General features: G+C 42.2%; 1 protein-coding gene across 19 annotated transcripts in view; it reads left to right on the top strand.

The window, feature by feature from the left end:
• Positions 1 to 26493, top strand: part of ATXN2 (ataxin 2) — a 120101-nt gene that overhangs the window by 44710 nt on the left and 48898 nt on the right. For 15 of the 19 annotated variants that reach the window (XM_075898725.1, XM_075898721.1, XM_075898724.1 and 12 more), the window contains 7 exons: positions 16919 to 17116; positions 17643 to 17821; positions 19431 to 19640; positions 21301 to 21483; positions 23060 to 23257; positions 24344 to 24451; positions 25828 to 25898. In XM_075898725.1, the coding sequence (XP_075754840.1) occupies positions 16919 to 17116; positions 17643 to 17821; positions 19431 to 19640; positions 21301 to 21483; positions 23060 to 23257; positions 24344 to 24451; positions 25828 to 25898 (1147 nt within the window). The remainder of the gene's footprint in view (positions 1 to 16918; positions 17117 to 17642; positions 17822 to 19430; positions 19641 to 21300; positions 21484 to 23059; positions 23258 to 24343; positions 24452 to 25827; positions 25899 to 26493) is intronic. The other 4 variants (XM_075898723.1, XM_075898719.1, XM_075898728.1 and 1 more) reach the window with 4 other exon arrangements.

The raw sequence follows: 26493 nt of genomic DNA, 5'->3' as shown, positions 1-26493 counted from the left end.
TTAAAAGGAGAGGCAGGGGCAACCCAGGCCTACACCAAAATCCAGGGAATCTAAGCGCCTTGACCTTATGGGGCGTAAGGTGTCTGCCACAGGAAGTGTCCCGTTGCGCATCGCTGATCAGCAAGTGATGCTGAGCCGCTATGCTTACAATATGTGGCAGGCGATGGACAAGTTCCGGGACAGGTTTCCTCCTGATTCCAGGCAGGAGTTTGCATCTATGACCGCGGAGGGGAGACCCATAGCATGTATGGCCCTGCAAGCCGCACTGGACGCTGTGGACTCTGCTGCCCATACCAGGGCCTCCGGTGTGGTCATGTGCAGGGGCATGTGGCTCAAGGTTTCGGGGATTCCCCCGGACATGCAGAACACAATTCAGGACCTGCCATTCAACGGGAAATCCCTGTTATCCAAGCATACTTACTTGAGGCTTTGTAGCCTTAAGGACACGAGGGCCACTCTCAAATCACTAAGGATTCATACGCCAGCCCCCCAGAGAAGGCAGCTCCCTGCTAGGTAGTTAGGAAGGCTGCAGTTTCAGCCTTTCCGGCAGAACCAATGGAGGTGCAGGCCTCGAAACCCAAGTGGGGGTATGAGTATTGCCGCGGGGGCCCCTTCTTCATGCATTAGGTTTCAGCGCCCATGGGACAACTCAGACAGAGGTGCTGGTCCACCCCCCCAACCCAGCAAGCAATGCAGCCATTTTGAAGGCACGCTCGAGGGCCCTTTACCAGCTCCTGTTATCACTCCTCCCTTTGGGGACAGGCTGTCCCATTTTTTCCGGACCTGGGCCCACATCACTTCCGACAAATGGGTGCTAGGCCTGATAAGGATGAGTTACTCTATCCCTTTTCTGGATCTGCCCCCTTCCCAGTCCCTCTTCAGGGACCCATCTCACGAAGTCCTCCTCCATCAGGAGGTCCTCTTGATCATTGAAAAAGGAGCAGAAGAGAGTTACACCTCAATTGGAGGGCAGGGGCTTTTATTCTGATTATTTTATTATCCCCAAACTGAAGGGTGGGCTGCGGCCTATCTTGGACCTCAGAAACCCCAACAAGATAATAAAGAAAACGAGGTTCAGGGTAGTGACGTTGGCCTCCATTATTCAGGCCTTAAGAGATAGGGGACTGGTACGCAGCCCTTGATTTAAAGGACGCCTATTTTCATGTGGCCATATGGTCAAGTCACCGAAGGTTCCTCCAGTTTGTGGTGGCTCAGAACCACTTCCAGTTTATGGTGCTTCCCTTCAGGCTTTCCACTGCCGCCAGAGTGTTTATAAAATATATGAAGCAAAATGCAGGACAATGTAGCACTTTAAAGATTAACAAGATGGTTCATTAAATGATGAGCTTTCGTGGGCCAGACCCACTTCCTCAGATCAAATAGTGGAAGAAAATAGTCACAACCATATATACCAAAGGATACAATTAAAAAAATGAACACATATGAAAAGGACAAATCACATTTCAGAACAGGAGAGGGATGCGGGGGGAGGAGGAGGAAAGGAAGGAAGATAAGTGTCTGTGAATTGATGATGATATCATTTGCCATGCAAGGTTGAGGCTCAGACCTCTAGAAGCCTGGTTGGCGAGGTCTTTCACCCAGGCCAGAGCTCATTGGGGACTCTGTCCTGTCTTTGCCCTTAGGAGGTGGGGGACTCCTTGTAGCGGTGGTCTCAAGAGGAGGAAGTGTGCAAAAGGGGTTCCTTTCCTGGCTGAGGTCCCCTCAGTTAGACTGATAACCAATGCCTCGTACGAGGGGTAGGGTGCGCATATGGTGCACCACAGGACATGGGTTGTGGGCCCCTCACAAGAGGGACTTGCATATCAACATCAGGGAATTGAGGGCTGTCAGGAGGGTATGCTAGGTCTTCCCAGTCCATCTCTCAGGGAAATCTGCGTCGGTGCTGCTGGACAACTCGGTAGCCATGTTCTGTATAAACAAAGGGCGGGGGTGGAGGGCTCACTCCTCTCCTGTATGTCAGGAAGCTATACTCCTTTGGGAGTTCTTCATAGCCCACAACATTCACCTCCAGGCGGTGTATCTGCCAGGCCGCCAGAATACACTGGCGGACACGCTAAGCCGATCCTTCAGAATCCACGAATGGCTCCTGAAGGATACTGTTCTTTTACTTCTCTTCCGGAGGTGGGGTCATCCCCAGGTGGACCTGTTCGCCACAGAAGCAAACAAGAAGTGCCCCCATTATTTCTCATTCCTGGGCCTGGGGACGGAATCCAGAAGGGATCGATTGGCCTGGGGGCCTGCTGTACACCTTCCCCCCATTTCCCATTGTTCCCAGGGTCCTAGCGAAGACCAAGCAGTTCAGGTCAGAGGTCATCCTGATAGCCCCTGACTGGCCCAGGCAGTCCTGGTATCCCATCCTGCTGGATATGGTGCGGGACGAGCCGCGGCCTCTCTCGCCCAGTCAGGACCCGGTCACTCAAGCCTGGGATCAGAGGTCTCCTGTACCACCCAAATGTTAGGTCCCTCCACCTCATAGCCTGGCTTATCCATGGTTAACAGAGCCAGAGCTTGCTTTTTCAGAGGGTGTGCAGGCAGTTCTGCTGGGGAGCAGAAAGCTGGCTACCAGGTTGTCCTATGCAGCCAAATGGAAGAGGTTTTCCCTATGGGCAGTCAGCAAGGAGCTGGACCCTTGTTTTGCCTCAGTACCGGTTATCCTTGACTACCTCTTTGAGCTGCATCAAGAGGACCTATCTCTCTCTTCAATCAGGGTCCATTTGATGGCCATGTTAGGGTTGGCGGCAGATCCCTTTTTACCAACCATGTCAAGAGGTTTCTCAAGGGTCTAGACAGGTTGTTTCTGCACGTGAGGTTACCTTTGCCTCAGTGTGATCTTAATCTGGTGCTTACTAAGTTTATGTCTCCCCCATTTGAGCCTTTGGCCACATGCTCACTTAAGTATCTGTCGCTTAAGGTGGCCTTCATAGTAGCTATAACCTCGGTACAGAGGGTGTCTGAGTTCAGGGCTTTGATGGTAGAACCCCTGTATTTGGTGTTCTCCACGGATAGGGTCAGGCTGCATCTGCACCCAGCCTTCCTCCCTAAGGTAGTCTCCTCGTTCCTCATGTCCCAAGACATTTATTTACCTGTTTTCTTTCCAAAACCCCACTGCTCCCCTAAGGACCAAGCCTTACATTCATTGGATGCAAAAAAAAAAGCGTTAGCCTTTTTAATAGACAGAACAAGGCACTTTAGCAAATCATCTCAGTTGTTTATTTCTTTTGGGGAAAGAATGAAGAGGTTGCCAGTATCGGCCCAAAAGCTGTCGTCTTGAATTTCTTTGTGTATCTGGGAGTGTTATATTCTGGCTCACAGGGAGCCACGCTATGTTAAGGCACTCTCCACTAGAGCTCAGGCGTCCTCAGCACCCTTTGTGGTGCAGGTCCCAATAGTTGAAATTTGTAGTGTGGCCACATAGTCCTCTGTTCAAATGTTTATGGCACACTGTGAATTACCCAGCAGGCCAGGAGTGATGCTGCTTTGGGCTCCAGAGTTCTCTGTTCAGTTCTGTAAACCTTAAGGGAAAAAAAAGAGTTCATATATTTAGAAGTGACATACATACCTCAGATGAATTGTTCTGTTGTGTTAAATAAAATGTATGATTGGTTTCTTTATAACCAGTGAGTTGTGTTTCTTAGGAGTGTATCTCCGACCCCGCCTCCGTATGGTTTCAGCTTGGGAGTCACCTTATTCGAATGCTCATAAGCAATCACTCGAAAAAGAAAAGACAGTTACTTACCTATAACTATTGTTCTGCGAGATGTGTTGCTCATGTCCATTTGATTCCCCCCCTACCTTCCCTTCGTTAGTCTCTGGCAAGAAAGAACTGAGGAGGGGGAGGGCCAGCGGGGTATTTATGCTCTGCTATAGCGGTGCCACTGCAGGGGGCGATCTGCCGGCCCGACAGGTACCACTGGGGAAAAAACGCTCTGGAAACCGTGCACGCACACCTAATTTGAACGCACATGAGCAACATATCTTGAAGAACAACAGTTACAGGTAAGTAACCGTCTTTTCTCTGATAGTTACGTATCTTATAGTGTTCCAGTTTTTGAAGAACTTTTCTCTTCATTTTATCTTTTTTTAAAAAGCAAAAAAACCTCCCACCCCTTTTTATTTAGAGGTGGTTGTATAATCGAGATTTCCCCTTTTATGGGTTAAATTTTTGCTAATTTTACCCAGGAATGTCCTACTCCCTGTTATTTGGAAGGTGCCTCTCTGGTCAGGGAGCTATTCTGGTGAAGCTGTCCTGCCTTCCCTGCCTCCTAAGGCACTATGCCCCACATCAGGCAGTTCAAGGATCTGATAATGTGTATTGTTGACAAGTTGCGAATTCTCTTGGACGTTCAGGAATCACGCAATAAACTCCTAGATATTTTATACTCTCTCACATCTAGGAAGATTGCCCTTACAGTCAGTGAAGCTCTTCCTGAGCTCACCCAAATTATTTGGCAAAGCCCTATTACCACACTGCCTGCCTTAAAGAAGGATAAAAATACTGTTTCAACTAGAGCAGTGTTTCTGAACCAGTGGTACGATTATCCTTAGGGGTACTCGAGAGCAGTCTAGGGAGTACATCAACACAACTGAAATATGAATAAAACTGAATTTTTGTTTTAAGTTTTACAGCGCTTTATTATTTTTGTACTTTTTACACCCAAAAATTTTACCGCCTGCCTGTGGCTATGATTAAATTGTTTAAAGAAATGTGTTGCAATGATAGAAAAAATTGTTGTGTCCAAAAACTGTAGCTACTGGGGTTACTTACAATTTTTTTTTTTTTTTAAAAAGGGGTACTTTATTTAAAAAAAAAAAAAAAAGGTTGAGAAACACTGAACTAGAAAATCAGATTTTCTTTAGTCACAAAGTTCTGAATTTCTAGTAGTGGAGGCTGTTAAAACAATGTTAAACCTCTATAGTAAGAAACCACCAGCGTCTCAATCTTTTTGGCTGTATATCCTGTGCTTCAGCCACACATCAGTATAAGCAAGCTGTCAGGCAGTCATGGGAAGATAACAAATGTTTCACCAAAATAATGAAATGTGTTCTAAGTTAGCATCTGCCAGAAGAATATCGGGACCAGTTTAAGTTCATTCTGTAAGGTCAGCTCCTGACCAAGATATCATTCCAGGCTTCCTCAGATGTGGCAGTTAGGGATGTCAACATGTAGTCAACTACATCAGTGTTTCTCAATCTTTTTTTATACACTACCCCTTTAAAAAAAATATAAGCACCCCCTTTAAAAAAAAATTGTAAGTACCCCCAGTACCTACAATTTTCGGATGCACACAATTTTTTTCTACTATTGCAATACATTTGTTCAAACAACTTAATCGTAGCCGGGCGGGTGATTAAATTTTTGGGTATAAAAAGTACAAAAATAATAAAGCGCGGTAAAACTTACAACAAAAATTCAGTTTTCTCTACATTTCAGTTGTGTTGACGTACCCCCCAGACTTCAAGTACCCCTAAGGGTACTTGTACTACTGGTTGAGAAACATTGAACTACGTGATTAACTGATAAGCCCTGCTGACTACATGCATTCTCCCCCACCCCTGTATCAGAGGCAGCAAGGGGGGAGGGGGACGGGAGCTAGTGCCTGTAAGGCAGCAGCATGGAGTGTGTGTGTGTGGGGGGGAGGTGGGAACCAATATGTTTTGGAGTCAGCTCTTTGCGCATGACAGTAGATTTCCCTTCCCTGCTCTTCCTCCCCTTCTCCCCTCCCGCAGCCTCATTTGAGAACGATAGCCCATTCCACAAGAGCATTAATTAGCTCTGTAGCCTTACGTAAGGATGGGATGGCAATAATTTTTGCAGGGGGGCCACTCCATTAATTTTTGGTAAAGTCTTTGCATACTGGCTTGGGCCCTCTGCAAGGGACAGGGCCTTGGGCAGAAGAAATAGGGCTGGAGCTAGAGAGAGAACATAAGAACAAAAGTCCATTTAGCCCAGTATCCCTTCTTTCAACAGTGACCAATGCCAGGTGCCTCAGATGGAAGTAACAGAACAGGTAACCATCAAGTGATTCATTTCCTGTTTCCCATTCCCAGCTTCTGCCAAACAGAGGCTAAGGACACCATTCTTGTCCATTCTGGCTAATAGCCATTGATGGACCTATTCTTCATGAATTTATTTAGTTCTTTTTTTTGAACTCTGTTGTAATCCTGGCCTTCACAGCATCCTCTGTCAAGGAGTTTAACAGTTTGTGTTTTGTGTGAAGAAATATTCCTTTTGTTCATTTTAAACCTGCTACCTAGGAATTTCATTTAGTGACCCCCTATTTGTTGTATTATTGGAACAATAAATAACAATTCTCTTTGAGTGGTTGCATATGCCTGTGCTGTATGCACAACTGTTGAAAGATTTTTCCCTAGCAATACCTGTCTGGTTAGAACATAACATAAGAAGATAAGAACGGCTGTACTGGGTCAGACCAAAGGTCCATCTAGCCCAGTATCCTGTCTACCGACAGTGGCCAGCACCAGGTGCCCCAGAGAGGGTTGACCGAAGACAATGATCAAGAGATTTGTCTCCTGCCATCCCTCTCCAGCCTCTGACAAACAGAGGCCAAGGATACCATTTTTATCCCCTGGCTAATAGCCTTTTATGGACCTAACCTCCATGAATTTATCCAGCTTCTCTTTAAATTCTATTATAGTCCTAGCCTTCACACCCTCCTCTGGCAAGGAGTTCCTCAGGTTGACTACATGCTGTGTGAAGAAGAACTTCCTTTTATTAGTTTTAAACCTGCTACCCATTAATTACATTTGGTGTCCTCTAGTTCTTCTATTATGGGAACTAATAAATAACTTTTCTTTATCAGCCCTCTCCACACCACTCATGATTTTATAGACCTCTATCATATCCCCCCTCAGTCTCCTCTTTTCTAAACTGAAAAGTCCCAGTCGCTTTAACCTCTCCTCATATGGGACCCGTTCCAAACCCCTAATCATTTTAGTTGCCCTTTTCTGAACCCTTTCCAAGGCCAAAATATCTTTTTTGAGGTGAGAAGACCACATCTGTACACAGTATTCAAGATGTGGGCGTACCATAGTTTTATACAGGGGCAGTAAGATATTCTGGGTCTTATTTTCTATCCCTTTCCTAATAATTCCTAGCATCCTATTTGCCTTTTTGACCGCCGCTGCACTCTGTGTGGAAGTTTTCAGAGAACTGTCCGATAACGCCAAGATCTCTTTCCTGATTTGTTGTAGCCAAATTAGCCCCCATCATACTGTACGTATAGTTGGGGTTATTTTTCCCCGATGTGCATTACTTTACACTTATCCACATTAAATTTCATTTGCCATTTTGTTGCCCAATCACTCAGTTTGATGAGATCTTCTTGGAGTCCCTCACAGTCTGCTTCTATCTTGACTATCCTAAACAGTTTGGTATCATCTGCAAACTTTACTACCTCACTGCTTACCCCTTTCTCCAGATCATTTATGAATAAGTTGAAAAGGATTGGTCCCAGGACTGACCCTTGAGGGACACCACTAGTTACCCCTCTCCAATCTGAAAATTTACCATTTATTCCTACCCTTTGTTTCCTGTCTTTTAACCAGTTCGCAATCCAAGAAAGGACCTTCCCTCTTATCCCATGGCCATGTAATTTACACCAGAGCCTTTGGTGAGGGACCTTGTCAAAGGCTTTCTGAAAATCCAAGTATACTATATCTACTGGATCCCTCTTGTCCGCATATTTGTTAACCCCTTCAAAGAACTCTAACAGATTAGTAAGACAGGATTTCCCTTTACAGAAACCATGTTGACTTTTGTCCAACAAATTATGTTCTTCTACATGCTTCACAATTTTATTCTTTACTATTGTTTCGACTAATTTGCCCGGTACTGAAGTTAGATTTACCGGTCTGTAATTGCCAGGATCACCTCTAGAGCCCTTTTTAAATATTGGTGTCACGTTGGCTACCTTCCAGTCATTAGGTACGGAAGCCGATTTAAAGGATAGGTTACAAACCACAGATAATAGCTCAGCAATTTCCCATTTAAGTTCTTTTAGAACCCTTGGATGAATGCCATCCGGTCCCGGAGATTTGTTAACATTAAGTTTTTCTATTTGTTCCAAAACCTCCTCTAATGACACTTCAATTCGGGACAGTTCCTCAGATTCATCACCCACAAAGGACGGTGCAGATTCAGGAATCTCCCCAACGTTCTCAGCCGTGAAGACTGAAGCAAAGAAATCATTTAGTTTCTCCGCAATGGCTTTATCGTCTTTGATTGCTCCTTTTATAGCTCGATCATCTAGGGGACCCACAGGTTTTTTAGCAGGCTTCCTGCTTCTAATGTACTTAAAAAACATTTTGTTATTTCTTTTTGAGTTTTTGGCTAGCTGTTCCTCAAAATCTTTTTTTGCTTTTCTTATTACATGTTTATACTTGATTTGACAGTGTTTATGTTCCTTTCTATTTATCTCACTAGGATTGGACTTCCACTTCTTAAAAGATACCTTTTTGTCCCTCACTGCTTCTTTTACATGGTGGTTAAGCCACGGTGACTCTTTTTTAGGTCTCTTGCTATGTTTTTTAATTTGGGGTATACATTTAAGTTGGGCCTCTATTATGGTGTCTTTAAAAAGTTTGCATGCAGCTTTCAGGGATTTGGCTCTAGTCACTGTGCCTTTTAATTTCTGTTTAACTAACCTCCTCATTTTTGCGTAATTCCCCTTTTTGAAATTAAATGCCAGGGTGCTGGACTGTTGAGGTGTTCTTCCCACCACAGGAATGTTGAATGTTATTATATTATGGTCACTATTCCCAAGCGGTCCTGTAACGGTTATATCCTGGACCTGATCCTGCACTCCACTCAGGACTAAATTGAGAATTGCCTCTCCCCTTGTGGGTTCCTGCACTAGCTGCTCCAAGAAGCAGTCATTTAAGCCATTGAGAAATTTTATCTCCGCTTCTCTTCCTGAGGTGACATGTATCCAGTCAATATGGGGGTAATTAAAATCCCCCATTATTATAGAGTTCTTTATTTTGGTAGCCTCTCTAATCTCCCTCAGCATTTCTATGTCAGTATCGCTGTCCTGGTCAGGTGGTCGTTAATATATCCCTACTGCTAATTTCTTATTATTGGAGCATGGAATTTCTATCCATGGCGATTCTATGGAACATGTCGATTCACTTAATATTTTTATTTCATTTGATTCTACATTATCTTTCACATACAGTGCCACTCCGCCACCCACCCGGCCTGCTCTATCCTTTCTATATATTTTATATCCCGTACGATTGTGTCCCACAGATTTTCCTCATTCCACCAGGTTTCAGTGATGCCTATCTCCTCATTTAATATGAAGTACTCTAGTTCACCCATCTTATTAGTCAGACTCCTAGCATTTGTGTACAAGCACTTTAAAAATTTGCCACTGGTTATTTGTCTGCCCTTCCCTTATGCATTAGATTCCTTTGTATGCGGTTGTTTGTCTGCTCTGGCCCATAGTTGGCTGTAGTGATGCCTCACAACTGGTTACCCTTGCCAACCAGACTGCTGCTTCAGTTCCTTTTTTCTGCCAGTGATTGGTGTTGGAGCTTCTACTTCTTGCTTAGCATGTACTTTGTAGTGTACTCAGTACTCAGTCATTCTTAGTTCATTTAGATCGAGGTTGGCAAGAGTTGGCTAGAAGGCCAGATTCAGCCCACCAAACCACTAGATCCATCCCAAGGCCACTTCGTGGCAATCTTACTACAGAGCAGCTTATGTTGTTTTGAATACCTGGTGGCAAACCGGGGAGGGAAGGAGAATTTGTGCACTGTCCCTGCTCCCAGCAAAATCTCTCACCTCCCATTGGCCAGTTTCCAGCCAGAGGAGCTGAGAAATTTTGCTGGAGGTAGGGCTGGCATGAAACCTCTTTTCTTTTTCCTTCCCTCCCTCCTCTCTGTGCTGGAGCAGAACCACCTGAAGCAGCCTGTCCAGCAGACCGGCATGGAACTTGTCTCAGGTTCTTGCAGAGCTACTGGCTAGGAGCCACCTCCGTAAGTGTCTTCCAGCCACAACCAGCCTCTGGAACTGCCCCCCTCCAACTGCCTCCCCCCCTCCAACTGCCTGCCCCAGATCATCACCCAAACCCTCTGTATCCCCTCTCCCTACCTCCTTCAGGTCACAACTCCCTCCTACCCCCTATACCCTCTCCTACTCTTCTCCCTCTAGCCAGAATCCTCTTTTGCATCCATACCCCTTCCTGGACCCCAAACTCCTGCTCCAGATCATCACTCCCTCATTCACTCAAACCCCCTCTCATACCCACACCCTCTCCTGCACCCCAGTCCTCTATACTAAGCTACCTTCTACACTCTACCTGCCATCCCAGATCCTGTGTCCCCTCCATAGACGTATGGCTGTTGCCCGCTTACCAAAATCTTGGGGTGGCCTCCCATTAAAAATAGATAGTTGTTTGGCTGGGGTTAATGGTGGTTTCCTCCTCTGCTTGTTTGCTGAAGAATGTGGGACAAGCAGCCACCCCAGGGTTTTAAACCGTGTGCTAAATGTGGGCAGGGTATTCGCATAGGTGACTCACATGCTGCCTGTCTGCAGTCCCTTGGAGAAGATGCATCCAGTATCTGCAGGGGATTTAAGCTCCTGTTCTCTTGTTTAGACTGTGACTTAAACTTCAGATGGGAGTCTGGACTTAGGCCTCATGAGGCAGCTTCGATTCCCTTGGTGCAAAGCGCACTGGCCGTGGTGCAAGAGGCTTCGGCATCGCACCAGGATGAGCGGCGGGATCACTGGCAGCAAGCTCCCACAGATAAGGCGAGCTCCTCAATGCAGCACCATTCTCATTCGCCGGTGTCTAAGATGACAACTGAATGGGGCCACTCTCCCGCCAGGGGTCTCGCAAAGCCCCGGAGACTGCCTGCACAGTGTCAAGTCTGGTACCTCAGCTCTGGTACTGTTGACTTCTTTGCACCCAAAGTGGGACAGTTGACTATGGTGTCAGTGGACTCTCTGGAGCCCGTGGTGGAGGACCTGGACCTGTCCTCCACACCAGACAGCTTCAAGGCCATATGGGATCACACTGAGTTTACAGCATTGTAAACACATGAACAGCACCGCCATCTCCAGGTGGCCTCAGTGACAATGGCAGCATCAACCCCAGCCCTGTCACTGCCTCCTGGGCCTTCTCTGGTACCACAGTCTGCCTGTTGCCTCAACGTTCATGGCATCACAGACCACTGTGCTGTCAGCACCAGCGATTATACCAGCAGTGCCATATATGGCTCTCCTGTCACACTTGGCACTGGCCCTTTCTCAGTGCTGCCGTCACAGGGACACCGCAGCAAGCCTTTGCCCATGAGCCAACATAGGGAATCATCCAGGCACTGTTCACTGGCATGGCCTGCCTTCCAGGGCTGCTTCCATGGCACTATTGGTTTGGGCACTGCTGGCAGCTGCCTCTTCCATGCTAGGCACCCCCTCTGGTGCCAGAGGTGCAGGCAGGTGTTGGCAATCACGGGTCGCTGGCACTTCTGCTTGAACCAGCCTCTCAGAACCAACAGCAGGAGGCATAAACTGTGGAGGACCTGCTAGTGGCAGGAGGATCCTCCATAGTTGATGTCGTTGTCGTCTCCTCCAGACGAGATGGTGGTTGGCCTTTCTTTTTCAATGAACGCTCATGCCCCCAGGACCTTCTTTTGTGGGTGGTACAAAACCTTAGCTTACAGGCTGAGGAGGTGGTGGAGAAGATGGACCCTATTGTAGATTTTCTCTTCTTGGAAGGTCCAGTGCGAGTTACCCTCCCTATTACCAAGTGCAGGCAGACAATCACCAAGGCTCTGTGGCAGACTCCTGTCTCAATTGTGCTCACAGCCGAGGGAGTGGAGTGCACTACCATGTGCCACAGTGAGGTTACCAGCATCTGTTCACACAATCCTGCTTGGATCCCTCATGGTGGATGTGGTAAAGTACAAGAAGTGCCAGGGGCAGCCTGGGCCTGCAGCCAAAAATAAGGAAGCTAAGGTGTTTGACTTGTTTGGTAGAAGGTGTGTACTCTGTTGGAGGGCCCCACAGCTCCACAATTCCAACCAGCAGATGCTCCTCAGCTGGTATGATTTTAACTCCTGAAATGCACTTTCCAAATTTGAGGAGCTCCTACCACAGAGGTGAGGCTGAAACTTATGGCAGCAATGCAGGAGGGCCCCACAGTGTCCAAGACAGTGCTGCAGGAGGCCCTGGATGCTGGACTTAGCCGCCCATACTATGGCTGTGGGGATTGCCATGTGCCACTATTCACAGTTGCAGGATTCTGACCTCCTACCTGAGAGTGAGTGCACCGTGCATGACTTGCCCTTTTATGGTTTGAGCCTTTTCGCAGAGAGAACATACTATTGACTTCATAGCTTGAATTATTCCAGGGTCACATTAAAATCCCCAGGGAACCGCACACCTGCCCCTCAGTGCTGGCATTTTAGGCCACAACAACCTGCTTGCTTTTTTTCTAGCCCTTCCAAATAAGACCAAGAGTGCCATCATGGCAGACAAATTAACCATAGGGAACCTCCTCGCTCCTGTTCCACACAGCACCAATGCATCTCCAAGCAGCCCCAAGGGTCCAAGCCCCACTTTTGAGGATGTACCTGATGGCAGAACACCAGACTCTATTCCAGATCTCTTCCCTCCTTTTGGAAACCATCAGTCTCACATGCCTGGACTGCTTCTTGCCTGTGTTTGATAGAGGAGGTACCTCAGGAATTCAAGGGTAGGGCATACTACTCGTGGTAATTCCTTATTCTCAACATCAAAGGAGGCCTGTGCCCCATCCTGGACCACAGGAAATTAAATGCCTTCATAAGAAACCTTTATTTCCATATGGTCTCCCTAGCCTCCTTTATCCCTTCCCTGGATCTGGGTGACTGGTACGCTGCCCTGGATCTCTTGTGTCAACTGGTCTAGGCTAATGTTAAGGGTGGGGTGGAAACTGTTGAAATCCCTTTGGAATTCTTCAAGGGTCTCCTTCTGTTGGGTTCATATGATGAAAATGTCATCAATATAGCCTAAGTAGTGGAAGGGTTTTAGGGGATGAGAGCTGAGCCAATGTTGTTTGAGGTCAGCCAAAAAAATGTTGGCATATTGTGGGGTCATGCAGGTGCCCATAGCAGTATCACTGTCTTGAAGGTATAAATTGTCCCCTTATTGGAAATAGTTGTGGGTGAGGATAAAGTCATATAGCTCAGCCCACAGGTGTGCTGTGGCATCATCAGGGAAAGGGTTCCTGGCAGCTTGTTGTCTATCCATAAGTGAAATGTTGGTGTAAAGAGCTTCTATATCCATGGTGGCCAGGATGGTATTTTCAGGAAGATTACTGATGCGCTATAGCTTCCTCAGGAAGTCAGTGGTGTCTGTAAAATAGTTGAGTGCTACTAGCATAGGGTCTGAAGAGACAGTCAACATAATGGGATAATCCTGCTATAAGTGTGCTTATGCATGAGATGATGGGATGTTTGGGATGTCTAGGTTTATGGATCTTAGATAGCAGATAGAATACACCTGCTTGTGGATTTGGGGGAGGGGTTTGTTTATGTTTAGTCTTGAATTGTAGCAGGGAGTTTCATAAGCAGACGGTTTAGGGTTTTTTTTGCATTCCTCATTGGGATCAGAGGTAAGAGGTCTGTGGAATGTGGTGGCGGTGAATTGTCTGGCAGCCTACTGTTCGTAATTTCTCCTGGTTTGGATGACTGCAGTACCCCCTTTGTAAGCCTCTTTGATTTATAATGTTAAAGTTGTTTTTGAAGCTGTGGATAGTGTTGTGTTCTGCATAGCTGAGATTTTATGTCACATGTTGTTTGTTCAAAATGTAAGTCTGTGCATGTTTACAGGAGCAATCAATGTAGATGTCCAGACTATCACTATGACCGTCAGGAGGGGTCCATGTAGATACATTCCTTTTGTGGGATAAATGGGGGAATTCTGAGGGGAAGTGTGATGTTCAGTAGTGTGTTGGAAATATTCCTTCAGACAGAGGTGGCAAAAATAGCCTTTTAGGTCATTGCAGAACTGAATCATATGTGTGGAGGTGGTAGGAGTGGGGTAGCTGTTCTGTTTAACCAGTGGGAGCTGGAGCAGCTCCCTGGCATCCAGAGCAGTCTCTGTCTGTGAGGAGCCTGGGTGCCCTGCCACAGGGTTGGGAGCTAAAGGCAGCCCTGCTATGGGGATGGAGGCTACTCCAGTGGAGCTGGAATGGTTCCATTCCGAATCCCGCTTAGTCGGTTAACTGATTAAAAGTCAGGTTGACCTAACATTTAGCCAGCTAACTGATTAATTGAGGTTTTACATTCCTACTTAACAGACATATCTAACTTAAAGGAAGAGGATGCAGGCTTTCTTAATTGGAGCATCAATGGGGTACACACATCTCAAAGAACTCCAGTTACAGCATAGGAAAATAACTTCATCTTTAGAAATACTGTGGTCCGGTGACTGGCACTCAGGGAACCTGAGTTGTATTCCTGGTTCTGCCACTCTCCTCTTGTGTGATCTTTCATAAGATATTGTAGCTGTCAGTGCCTGTATCCTCTGCCACCCTTTGTTTTATCTGTTTACACTGCAGGATCTTTAGGATATGAACTGTTACTCAATAGTGTCTCCACCATGCTCAGAACAGTTGGAACCTCAGGGTACGTCTACACTACATGCCTCTGTCACCAGAGGCATGTAGATTAGGCTACCAGACATAGTAAAATGAAGCGGTGATTTAAATAATCGCCGCTTCATTTAAATTTACATGGCTGCCGCGCTGAGCCGACAAACAGCTGATTAGCTGTTTGTCGGCGCAGTGTGATAATCTGGATGCGCGGGTGTCGACATCAAAGGTATTTGTAGACCCACCCAGGTAAACCTCATCCCAGGAGGCATACCTGGGTGGTTAACAAATAGCTTTGATGTTGACACCCGCGCGTCCAGACTATCGCACTGAGCCGACAAACAGCTGATCAGCTGTTTGTCGGCTCAGTGCGGCAGCCATGTAAATTTAAATGAAGCGGGATTATTTAAATCACCGCTTCATTTTACTATGTCTGGTAGCCTAATCTACATGCCTCTGGCGACAGAGGCATGTAGTCTAGATGTACCCTCAGTGTCAGCTTGCGTCTCTAAATCAGGGTTGGGAAACATTTTTGGATTAAGGGCCACTGACTCTCAGAAAAATTAGTCAGGAGCTGCACACAAGTCATGAGTGCAAAAACAAACACACAACCCCCCCCCCCCAAAACACCCAATAAATCCTCCCTGACATGGCTATGGACTGAGGAGAAGGACACTCCCATATACCTCTCACTAGTAGATTTCGTGTGCTCCAGCCTTACAGGGAGGTAGTGGGGGGCTGTAATCTCCAGCACAAGCTCTCCTATGCAAGGGAGGGAACCCTGAACCTCAAGGGCCAGATCCAGGCAAGCCAAGGGCCACATGCTCCTCAGGTTCCCTAACCCTGCTGTACGTGTTATTGATAGTAACCTATGAATCTGTATTTGATTTATTATCTGTTTCTGGCATTCTTAATGCACTCACCAATCATTAACTAATTTAAGAGAAAACCGAATGGGGCTGCTGCCTTTTTTGCAGCTTAGTGAGTAAACTTGGTTTGCTAAACTGAAAATGAGAGTGAGGAAATGAACTTACGGTTCTAAACAAGATATTTCAGGTGCCAGAGTAACCAGAACAAAGCATTGACCTGACAGTATAATTTTCTAAAAATAAAATGGGAATTACAACAGTTAGAAGAGGATTTTATTCAAGAAAAAAACACCACTGAATTTCATGTTAAAGCTGCCTGTCCTGTCCATAGCTTGCATTGTTCTAACTTGCCATTTCAATAGTCTTCCAAATATTGCATATATGCTGGAGGTGACCAAAACTTTTCTTTACAGAAAATGTAAATATGGTATCACCAAAACATTTTTTGCCAGTTTCAGCATATTTTTTTTGGGGGGGGAGGGGGGAAAATGGACATGGAGTGGATATAAACATTTTGTTTTGCTTTTTTTAAAGAAATTCCAAATAACTTTGGTTTGAAAATTTCAGATTGCACAAATTTTAATTAACCTGAATTGTACCTTTAGGTGATTTGAAAAGCTGTTTAGTTATCCAGTGTGAGTGAAGGCTAAGTTGGTGGTGAAATTTGTGCTAGAGTTTAACAAAAACAAAAACAAAAAAAATGAGGGTTTTGAAGTCCAGTTCCCTGCTCTCAGAGAATAGATGCGTTCCTCCAACTATGCTGTAACCACTGATAATAACAGTAAGAGTCAAAGCATTAAGGCCAGGGTTCTCAAAGGATCCTAAGAGTTGAATGGTTCTCTCAGGTTGCCAGGTGTCTGGTATTGGCCCGGTTTAAAAAAAAAAAAAAAAAAAAAAACAGAAAATACTGGACATGTGGGGTTTTTTTGTTTTTCTTTTTCTCAACGCTTTGGACATGTTTGGTATTTTTTGTGAAGGTATCTGGCAATCCTAGCTTTCTTTGAGTTTCTAAAGGGGTTGGATACTTTACTCTCTTTAACGCCTCTGGAAATTCCACTTACAGAGCTTCAGCTTTAGAGTTGAATTGAAAGGAGAAACACCTTTAGCGTCTTGATAGTTAATTCTCACATCTGAAAACAAGGATTTTAAATTCAAGTCTTACTTGACATTAGCAGCAAGGGGCATTTCTAGTCATGAGGGGAATACTGCATCTTGAACTTGGACTGTGGTCAGCAAACAAATAGCATATTTTTGTTAATAACTCCTGAAATTAGAAGTAATGTGTAAGTTAAACTAAACCTTTCATATCATCTTGAACTGCTTTCTTGCTGATGTGGATTTGTTGATCTTACATTTATTAAAGCTATTTTTGTGGATTATCTGTATGCTTATAATGATTTTTTCTACCTTCCCCTTGCATCTTGGTAGGGTGCCCTTAGAGAGGGATAATTCAGAAGAATTTTTAAAACGGGAAGCAAGAGCAGCTCAGTTAGCAGAAGAAATTGAATCAAGTGCCCAATACAAAGCTCGGGTTGCCTTGGAAAACGATGACAGGACAGAAGAAGAAAAATATACGGCTGTTCAGAGAAATTCAAGTGAACGAGAAGGACACGGTGTAAACATTAGGTATTTAAAGGGAAAAATAATGCTCAATATATTAATGAAAATAAGCATTGTACAGTAATAATCTATGCATTGGGACTTACTCGTATTTGCTGGTTATTATGGCTGCTTTTAAAAAAGAAAAGTCGAATTAGAGTCGGGAAGAAACTGTGTAATCACTGTATTGAATTCACACAGGCTTTAGGAAATAGCAATGTAGGTTCTTCATATTACATATCAAAGCATCTAAAATGTCCCAGAAAACCTTGAAAATTCAGCATTAAATTATCTAGCATTCTACGGGATTATAGAAACCACATTACAAGGGCTTATATACAGTACCATCAGCTATGTACTGCAAGTAATTCTTTTTGTTCTGAAATTGAACCATTAATAGAGCACAATACTTAGACTAAGAGTTATAGGCTTTACCTTAATTTTGGTAGTGGGAAGTTCATAACAGTAAAGCTTATTCATTCTTTCAAATGTCAGATATATATCTCTTTTCCCCATCTCTACTTATAACACTGAACGGAATTTTCTGTTTCAGGGAGAACAAATATGTTCCATCTGGACAACGAAACAGAGATATCCTATCTTGGGGAGGAGGCAGACAAAATTCACCAAGGATGGGCCAGTCAGGACCAGGCCCCTCAGTTTCAAGATCTGGATCCCATACTTCAGACCTCAGTCCTAATTCTGGAGCAGACCAAAGAGTAGTTAATGGAGGCAAGTATCTCAGTTAAATCAATCAGCCTTAATTGAGAGAGCTTTTGTTTCTAAAAATGTGGAAACTATGTAGTTCTGTGAAATACCAATCACAAAACAATCATACAACAGTTCCCTTTTCTAGGCTACTCTCTAGAGTTCATGGTTTTCTCTTTGGTTTAACCTTTTATTGATATCTGAGTATGAGCTTTTAAATATTTAGTCAACTATACTGGTAGTAGTTTCATGCAGCTGAGAATGTAGTTTACCTTCTGCACCTTAAACATGAAGGAAAATAAACTTTAGATGACTGATGCATATATCTGTAGTGTTGCATGAAGTTTTGTATATATTGAATTAGTGATGATCAGCTTTGTGTTGTGAGTGGGTACGAGGAGAGTTATAGTACTACTGATCTTCCAATGTCATATAAGTCTGTAGTGTATCTTGGGAAAGAGGCAGCAGTATTAGAAGAAATACCACTTCATGCTCTTGTATGGACACTCAATCCAACTTCCTCTGAAAGCAATGTAAAGGCTCCCATTGATTTCAGTGTGATGTTGTGTGGTGTGATTAAGTGCTGTGATAGGAATGAAAAACAGCTGGATAGAGAAGGATGTTCTCCAGAAGTTTTCTCTCCAGATAAATACCCTTGAGTATGTTTGTTACATATATAGCTGTAACTGAGCAAAGTGCAGCACTATTTCCTTTAACAGAGCTAATTGAGTCCTATATGCTGCGAACTGGATGTTCAGTGTTGGCATGTGTTGCTTATTGAGTTCAGTAATACGCCAGCCTCGTTGGAATACTTTTATTAAAAAAAAATCGTAACATTTAAAGATGTTGTGAAGAAATAAAACAACACAATACTCAAGTGTGACACTCTGGGGAGAAGACCTTGGCAATACCTAGATAAAGGTAAGTGGTGTTTGCTACTTAAATATTTTTCCTTTAAGCATTCTGATCACAACTACTGCCCAGACAACATTAATTTTGTTTGAAATCTACATTTCATGCCTGTTTTGTTCATTGTATTAGTTTGCTTAATGCACATCAGTTGATGCATTGTGTTCTTAAATTGTGAAGCAGGCTTCTTTGTTGCAAAAACTAATTTTAAATAAGCCCTCTCCAGAAATGATAGGGGCACAAATGTCAGACTTCAGACACTGAACACCGCTGTTTTTTGTAAAGAAATACTTTCTGTAGTTATCACTTGTCATTTGAAAAGTAATAGTTTGCATACTCAGTTATTGTATGTGAATCATTGTATGAGAGTCTTTAGTAACTATTTATACATCCTTTTTAGAGAAATGTGTACTGAGAAATGTATATAAACAGGCTAACAGATTAAACTTTAAGCTTTAACTAGCTATTCCTCAATAATATTTGTAGATCCTAAATTAACCCTTTGGGGAGCTAATGAGACATTCAGACATTGTTTGACCAGACTTGAAGAGGGAAAAAACAGCCTAACTGATTATTCTACTATTTGTAGAAATGAATGAATTTGGCCCCAAAAGGTTAATTATATGAAAAATCATTTTTATCATATTTTACTTTTTTTGTTTTACCTCCCCCCATAATTTTTCTTTAGTTTTTATACTTTCCTTCATATCATTTGTTCTGTCAGGTGTTCCCTGGCCATCGCCTTGCCCATCTCCTTCCTCTCGCCCACCTTCTCGCTACCAGTCAGGTCCCAACTCTCTTCCACCTCGGGCAGCCACCCCTACAAGGCCGCCCTCCAGACCCCCTTCGCGGCCATCCAGGCCCCCGTCTCACCCCTCTGCTCATGGTTCTCCAGCTCCTGTCTCTACTATGCCTAAACGCATGTCTGCAGAAGGTACAATACCACAATTTGTTCATGTTTTTGTTTGTCTTTGTTTAACTCCTTTGTGAGTTTAATTACAAAATTGTTTTTCCTCTTCATTACTTAATCTATAATTTGTGTTTAACTTTAGTTTATCAGATTATTTCTATTAATCTTTTTATTTTAAGAAACTTTACAAAAACAAAATATAAAGCTGTGAAATTTCCCATGTTGGTATGAAATAAGCTCAGCTTTGTAACGCTGCTCAGTGTCTTAACTTAGGCAAATGGCAACACATAGAGCCTGGCCGTTTTTTTTAGAAGGCTTTCCTAGTAATGATTATTTAAGGTAATTGTAAAAATCTAAAGCATTTTGTCATGTAATACCAAACAAAATAGTTAAATTAATCAGACTCATGCCAACTGCTTACTCACAAATCCCCCAATCCTCTTTTGTGAAAAGAGATTAGTATGAGTTATTTTAAAAATGAGCCTATAGAAAAATATCAAATTATAATGCTTATGTGGGGCAGCAGTGTTGTAAACCTTTGGTAGCTAACAGTATATGTAAAGGATTGCATTCTTCAATCTCATACTTATACATGCAGAAATGTTTGCACTACATTTATATATATATATATATATATATATATATATATAGTGCATGCCAGTATTTTGGTGATGAGCACCTCCTGAATGTGTGATTCTTAGGGTACGTCTAGATTACATGCCTGGGATGAGGCATACCTCGGAGGTCGACAAATGCCTTTGATGTCGACCCCCGCGCGTCCAGACTACCGTGCTGAGCTGACAAACAGCTGATTGGCTCAGCGCGGCAGCCATGTAAATTTAAATGAAGTGGCGATTATTTAAATCGCTGCTTCATTTTCCTATGCCTGGTAGTCTAATCTACATGCCTCTGTCACCAGAGGCATGTAGTCTAGACATACCCTTAGTCAATTAAATAATGTAAAGAAATAGACAATACTATATACCAGTGCATTAACTGAAAAGTTGGTGGCCCCTCAAAACAGAGATTTCAACAGAAACGTTAGTAAGAGACCCAGCTATCTCCCACCATCTGTATAAATTATTAATATACCCAACTAGCTTGCTAGAATCTCAAGATCTTTTCTTTCAAAGAAGATATACCCATCCATAGGAGTTTCTTTCATTGCTTTTGGTTATCCTTGCAAGCCTTGTTGACTAAACAAAATTTGAGAAACCAGCATGCAAGTTCCACTATTCTTTAGCTGCTCTGATTCATCAAGTGTGGAATTAAGCATATTTGGTTCAGATTTCAATACTACCTCCAGCAAAGCTATATTAGTCTAGTTTGTTTAGCTCAGGTCACAGTAAGCAATATTAAAATGCACATAATGCTTGACATTAAAATATCGTAGGAACTAAATTGGTGCTGCAAAACCTTTTTTTTATTAAAGGCTTGTAAGTAGATACCAAGATGATGGGTAAGTTAGGATACCTAGATTGATTGGACCGTTAATATTTCCCTGTGGGTTCCTTTGCTCTGTACCCATGAAACCCCAGTTACGGTCAACACCTATTTAATTTGCTTGACTCTGCTTGCCCTACTAAAGCTTACGGGACTTGCAGCCAATTGTAAAAATAGATAGTAAACTTAGCTACCCTTAAAATGAGAGTATTCATAGTATGGGGTGTGTTCTTCTTCCCAGGGCCACCACGGATGTCTCCTAAGGCACAACGGCACCCTCGAGGTCACAGAGTCTCTACTGGTAGGGGTACAATTTCAAGTGGCTTAGAATTTGTATCTCATAATGCACCAGGGGAAGCATCTACTTCTACGGTGGCACGAGGCAGCCCATCAGGTGGGACTTGGTCATCAGTTGTCAGTGGGGGTAGGTATAGCGTGGCTTATTGAAGAAGGCATACAGGAATATTTTTAGAATATTAGTCTTAAATCAACTCTTAAATTTCCAGACAATTCAGCCTTTAAATAAATGTCGGTTCTGCTAAATGATTGTAATATTGCTTTAACTACAAAGGGGTTATTCCATTAACTGTTTGCTGCATTTAAACATAATTTAATGGAAGGAAAATGCATAGGAGTTGGTGAAAGGAAGTACAATCTTATAGCTATTGGAAGAGCCAAAAATGGGATGTTCTCTACTCTCAAGCTGTACCTCAATAGCTCCTTTGACAGAATTTATGTGCAACTGTATATGAACAAGATCCTTCAGTAGAGATAAGTAAGAGTGATAGGCTAAGAAAAGTTGGAATTACATTTAATATGAAGCCTTTATAAGAAAATTCAAAATTACATGTTTATCTTAACTGTCCTAGGTTTTAAATGGTTCCTTTCCCATTCTTCTAAATTGGGGCTATTAAAATGAAAATAGGGGTTTTTTTAAGTCCTTTTTCTTTTGCTTCACTTGAAGTTGTAATCTTCTGGCATCACAGCTAGTTGCTCTCAGGATGATCAATGTCAAAGCAGATTATAATTTATGGTGAGGACTAAGCAGGAGTCGTCAGTGGTCTTCAAAGAATATTCTGTACACATTTCTTAGTTATAGAACTTCTGGAGTGGCACAAATATAAGTATCGGTCTCAGTGGAATACTTCAGTTCTCCAATAGGCGTCCATCTCTAAAGAAAAGCACGTAAAGCAGCAGTGGGCAATCAGTTGCCCATGGGCTGCATGTGGTCTATTGGGGTGCCATTTGCAGCTCAGGAGACATTTTATTTACCATTGCTCAAATGCAGGGTTGTCAGAGTCCATAAGTTTTTGTCGGTATAGTTTTTTTTCTTACCAGTATCACTGAAGTGACACAAACACAAAGCAAGGGCATGTCAAATGAGGTGCATTCTGTTTGCACACAACATTGACTGTGAGAGCCATATGCTCCCTTCGAAGCCAGTCAAAATGCTGCTATGGTTCAATCAACCTACCCCACAAATTCAAGTTATGCGAGTGCAGTTAGCAGAATTCCCTATTCTGGGATACTATCTTGGTTATGATGGACCACTGAGATGAAAAAGGGCTCTCGTGCAGCCCATTCGCAAGCCTAGGTTGCTCATCACTGATGTAAAGCAAGTCAAGTGTAAGATACTTATATCCTTCAGTCATTTTTTAAAAAGTGTTTTACGTTTGTTTATATAGAGGGCTGCCTCTTCTGCTGTGCCTGAAATTGTTAATCTGAGCTATTGTGGTTTGGCTGATTGGGACTGCAGCTTTGCTGTAGGACTGCACAGGGCAGTAATTGGGGGAGTCTGTCTGCAGATGAATCCTACATGTGACCTGAAATGCATTATAAAGAAATAAATGAATCTGGAAGGCTGACAGGGTTTCAATAATTGTACTGTGTTGGGCTAAATATTTTTAAAGCATGCTTTTAGGCGTCTCTCTCTCTCTCTCAAGCATTTAAGTGCTGTAGGGAATCAGCAATTCTATAACTATTGTTTCTGTTTATTCTAGTTCCAAGATTATCCCCTAAAACACACAGGCCTAGGTCACCCAGACAGAGCAATATTGGAAGTACTCCAACTGGGCCTGCTCTGTCCTCTCCACAAGCCGGTACTATTCCTACTGAATCAGTTGCCATGCCTGTCCCAGCTGCATCTCCCACACCTGCCAGTCCTGTGTCCAGTAGAGCAGTTACCCCATCTAGTGAAGGTAAATTGTCCTGAGATTTTAAATTATCCAGTTCTAGACTTAAGTGAAGGGAAAGGATATACTGACCCATACACTACACTTCACTACTTCTGTTTTGTGAATTTGATTGCATTGTGTTCCACTGCATAGTTAGTTTCTTGATACTTGAGTATTGGGGGTAAGTCTTACACAACAACACTGCTGAAAAATATTTTGATAGACTAAATAAAGTTATATCTTCACTATAAAGCCTATATTGGCATAGCTGTGATGACATAGCCCCACTATAAATGCAGCATAAACCAAGAGAAGGAATTTTTTTTCTGTTGGTATAGGAACTTACCTCTGTAAAAAGTTAGCTATGCCAACAGAAGCACTTTTCTGTTGGCATAGCTGGTATCTGTGCTGAGGGGTAGAGGTTTGTTGACATAACTGTGTCAGTCATGTTGTGGGGATTTTCATATCTCTGACTTATTTTAAATGTAGACTAAGCCTAATCACCTTCTCACCATTCCTCTGTACTTCTCTTAATGGAATTTAGGGTACAGTTAAAGTTGCAATTGAAAGATTTTTTTTTTTGTTAAATTGATTTGCAGCCTTTTCTTGTGCCCAAAATATCAGTAATAAGAAGTCATTATTTTTGTTAGTGGAATGCTTGAAGGTCTCGAACTCCCAAACATCTGTTGCACTTTAATTGAAAATCCCAATCTGTTGGATTTTCTAACAGAAGCTTTCTTTATCCAAATTGTTTGAATCATTCATTTGCTCTTGTTAGTTCTTTTTACTAATTTTCCAGTGCCCTAATCCTTCAGCATGGTAGGACCTGAATTTCTAATACACAATAAAACAAAGTCCAGGGTTTTTTTTTCAAGTTTTCATTAGGCATCATAAAGAATTAAAAAAAATTAAATACATGTTTTCCCTTTGCAGCTCACTTTTAACAGAGTTTTTGTAAATGTAAAATGGTTGTTAGCTTCCTCTTATGTTCTCCTCTGGCCTAATGTTTTCCTTCAAATATTTCCTGGAATTTTTGTCATCATCTTTGAAGTATGTATCTATACATGATGAGTGTTTGAAAGTAACTTTGAATTGAAATTGTATTTCTAGCTAAAGATTCCAGGCTTCAGGACCAGAGGCAGAATTCTGCAACTGGAAACAAGGAAAATGCTAAATCAAGTGAGAGTTCTCCTAGCTTTATTAAACCTGAAAACAAAGGTTTGTATCTAAAATCTCCTTCAAATATTTATAAGGTAATTCAGAGAATTGTTAAGCACAGATCCCAGTATCAGTTAGTGCTGTTAACATTTATTAGTTCATTTTAATAGGCAGTTGTATCAGCTTTCTACGAGTAAGAATTTTTGTTCATGAAGCTGTGAAAGTGAAAAGCATTGCAAACTTTACAGGGGGATTGTGCAGTTTAATCTCTGGTCTTAATATGCTAATGTTTCTGGCCATATGTGCTGTAAACTTTAAGGTTATATTATTTCTTTAGCATCCGTAGATTTACATCTAGTTTTTCCTATATGTAAAGTGTGGAGTAGCAAAAACTTAAGGATCTGCCAAAAATAACTATGATTTTGGTGGGAAGGATTTTATATATTTTTAAGAATGCAGTTTGGGAATTTTGCAAAATTGTACAGCTACAATGAAGCAGCTGGGTGTGTTTATTTTCTTTCTTTCTTTTTTTAAACAAAGACCTACATTAAAGTTGTAAATTTAAAATGGAAATGCACAAGTTATGCTTAGAAAAGTCTGAAAAACGTGAGTGGAGAAATTAACAGTTCAAAAAATTCATTGATCTAGTCATAAAAAATCAATTGGCTCTAGTTTTTGCAGTTAACTTGCACACAGGTTATTCTTTGAGTTACTAGTTAGGCCAAATTATTTTGTATTTAAGTTATAACACTTGCATTTCCTTGTTTATTTTCAATTTGTAACTTGATGTTGTATTAATATGTGTTCCTTATTATGGATTATGGCCTGCTGTAATTCAATTGTAGGGTTCTAGTAATATAAAGAACAGAGCTATTTTTTGTGTGTCTCCATAAAAAGGATAACAGTCCTGCGCTTCAAATTGTTTAAAAGCCATGGATCTACACAACTAATTTGAGAGAGGGAAAAGCAGAATTCAGTGAGATTATTTCAGTTTGGGGAAACAAGAGTGAGTGGCTGCAGTTCTTGGAGATACAGAGCTGCTTCTACTTCTCTGCTTTGTTTAGCAGTGAGGGCAGGAGGTTGATACATTACTGGATCTTTTCTCATTAGTACTGCTTAAGATTTTGAAGGTTAGGTTTTAACTAAAAATTAAGTGTCTTTGCAGACAAAGCATGAAATATAACTTAAATACATAACATTTATGTGATTTTAAGGGAGCACCTAGTTAACTGATCAATCAGTTTCTCTCATGCAGTGCTTTGCATTAGAATTGCCCCTGAATGATTGCTTCTCTTGGAGCAGCAACAATTTTCCAAATGTACATTTTCTTTCATTCTTGGAAACTTGATATTCATGTTACTTACAAAACAAATCTCGTAACTGGAGTTATATCGAGTATTAATTTGTGCTTTTCATATATATATTTTACTTGGCAGGTGTATCTTCAGTTGTTTCAGAACATAGAAAACAGATTGATGATTTAAAGAAATTTAAGAATGACTTTAGGGTAAGTGTCTTTTATGTGAGCATTGACTAAAAGGGAAGATACATACCAGGCTTTTCCTTTGATGTTGTGCATTTATTTTCCAGTTAATGAGTTGAACATATTTATCAATAGGAAGATAAGCCCTTAAATTTATGAATACATGTTAGAATGTCATTCAGACAAACATCCATATAAAATGGAGATACAAGCAAATATAAACAGTCAGTGCTGACTCTCTCCTTAATCTGTCTGTTGTGCTTAGGTGTCTGATATTGAGCATATGTAAAATGCAGATTATAATTTAAATAGTGTCTATTGGAACACTAGTTAGAACCTGTTTCTTCACAAGCAAATTCCTACAGCACTTGTGGCACATATAATTAACTTAGATGTAGCTATGTTTCACATCTTCCCTTTCAGAGAACCTTTAAACCCCAAAAGCAGCTATAATATAATTGTTTGCCTAACTTAAAACATTTAATTATCTTTTTAATTATCTGGAGGCAAAAATAACTTCTTAAATTATCTCATCGTTAAGTATTAGTATTACATTGTATTGAATAATTCAGTATTAGTTATGTTTTACTATGTTTTGTACATTGATTAGAAAATTAGG

This window comes from Pelodiscus sinensis, chromosome 15 (assembly GCF_049634645.1).
Source record: "Pelodiscus sinensis isolate JC-2024 chromosome 15, ASM4963464v1, whole genome shotgun sequence".
In the NCBI taxonomy this organism is placed as follows: domain Eukaryota; kingdom Metazoa; phylum Chordata; order Testudines; family Trionychidae; genus Pelodiscus; species Pelodiscus sinensis.
Note: the sequence above shows the minus strand (reverse complement) of the source record. Positions and strands in the feature narration are given on the sequence as shown.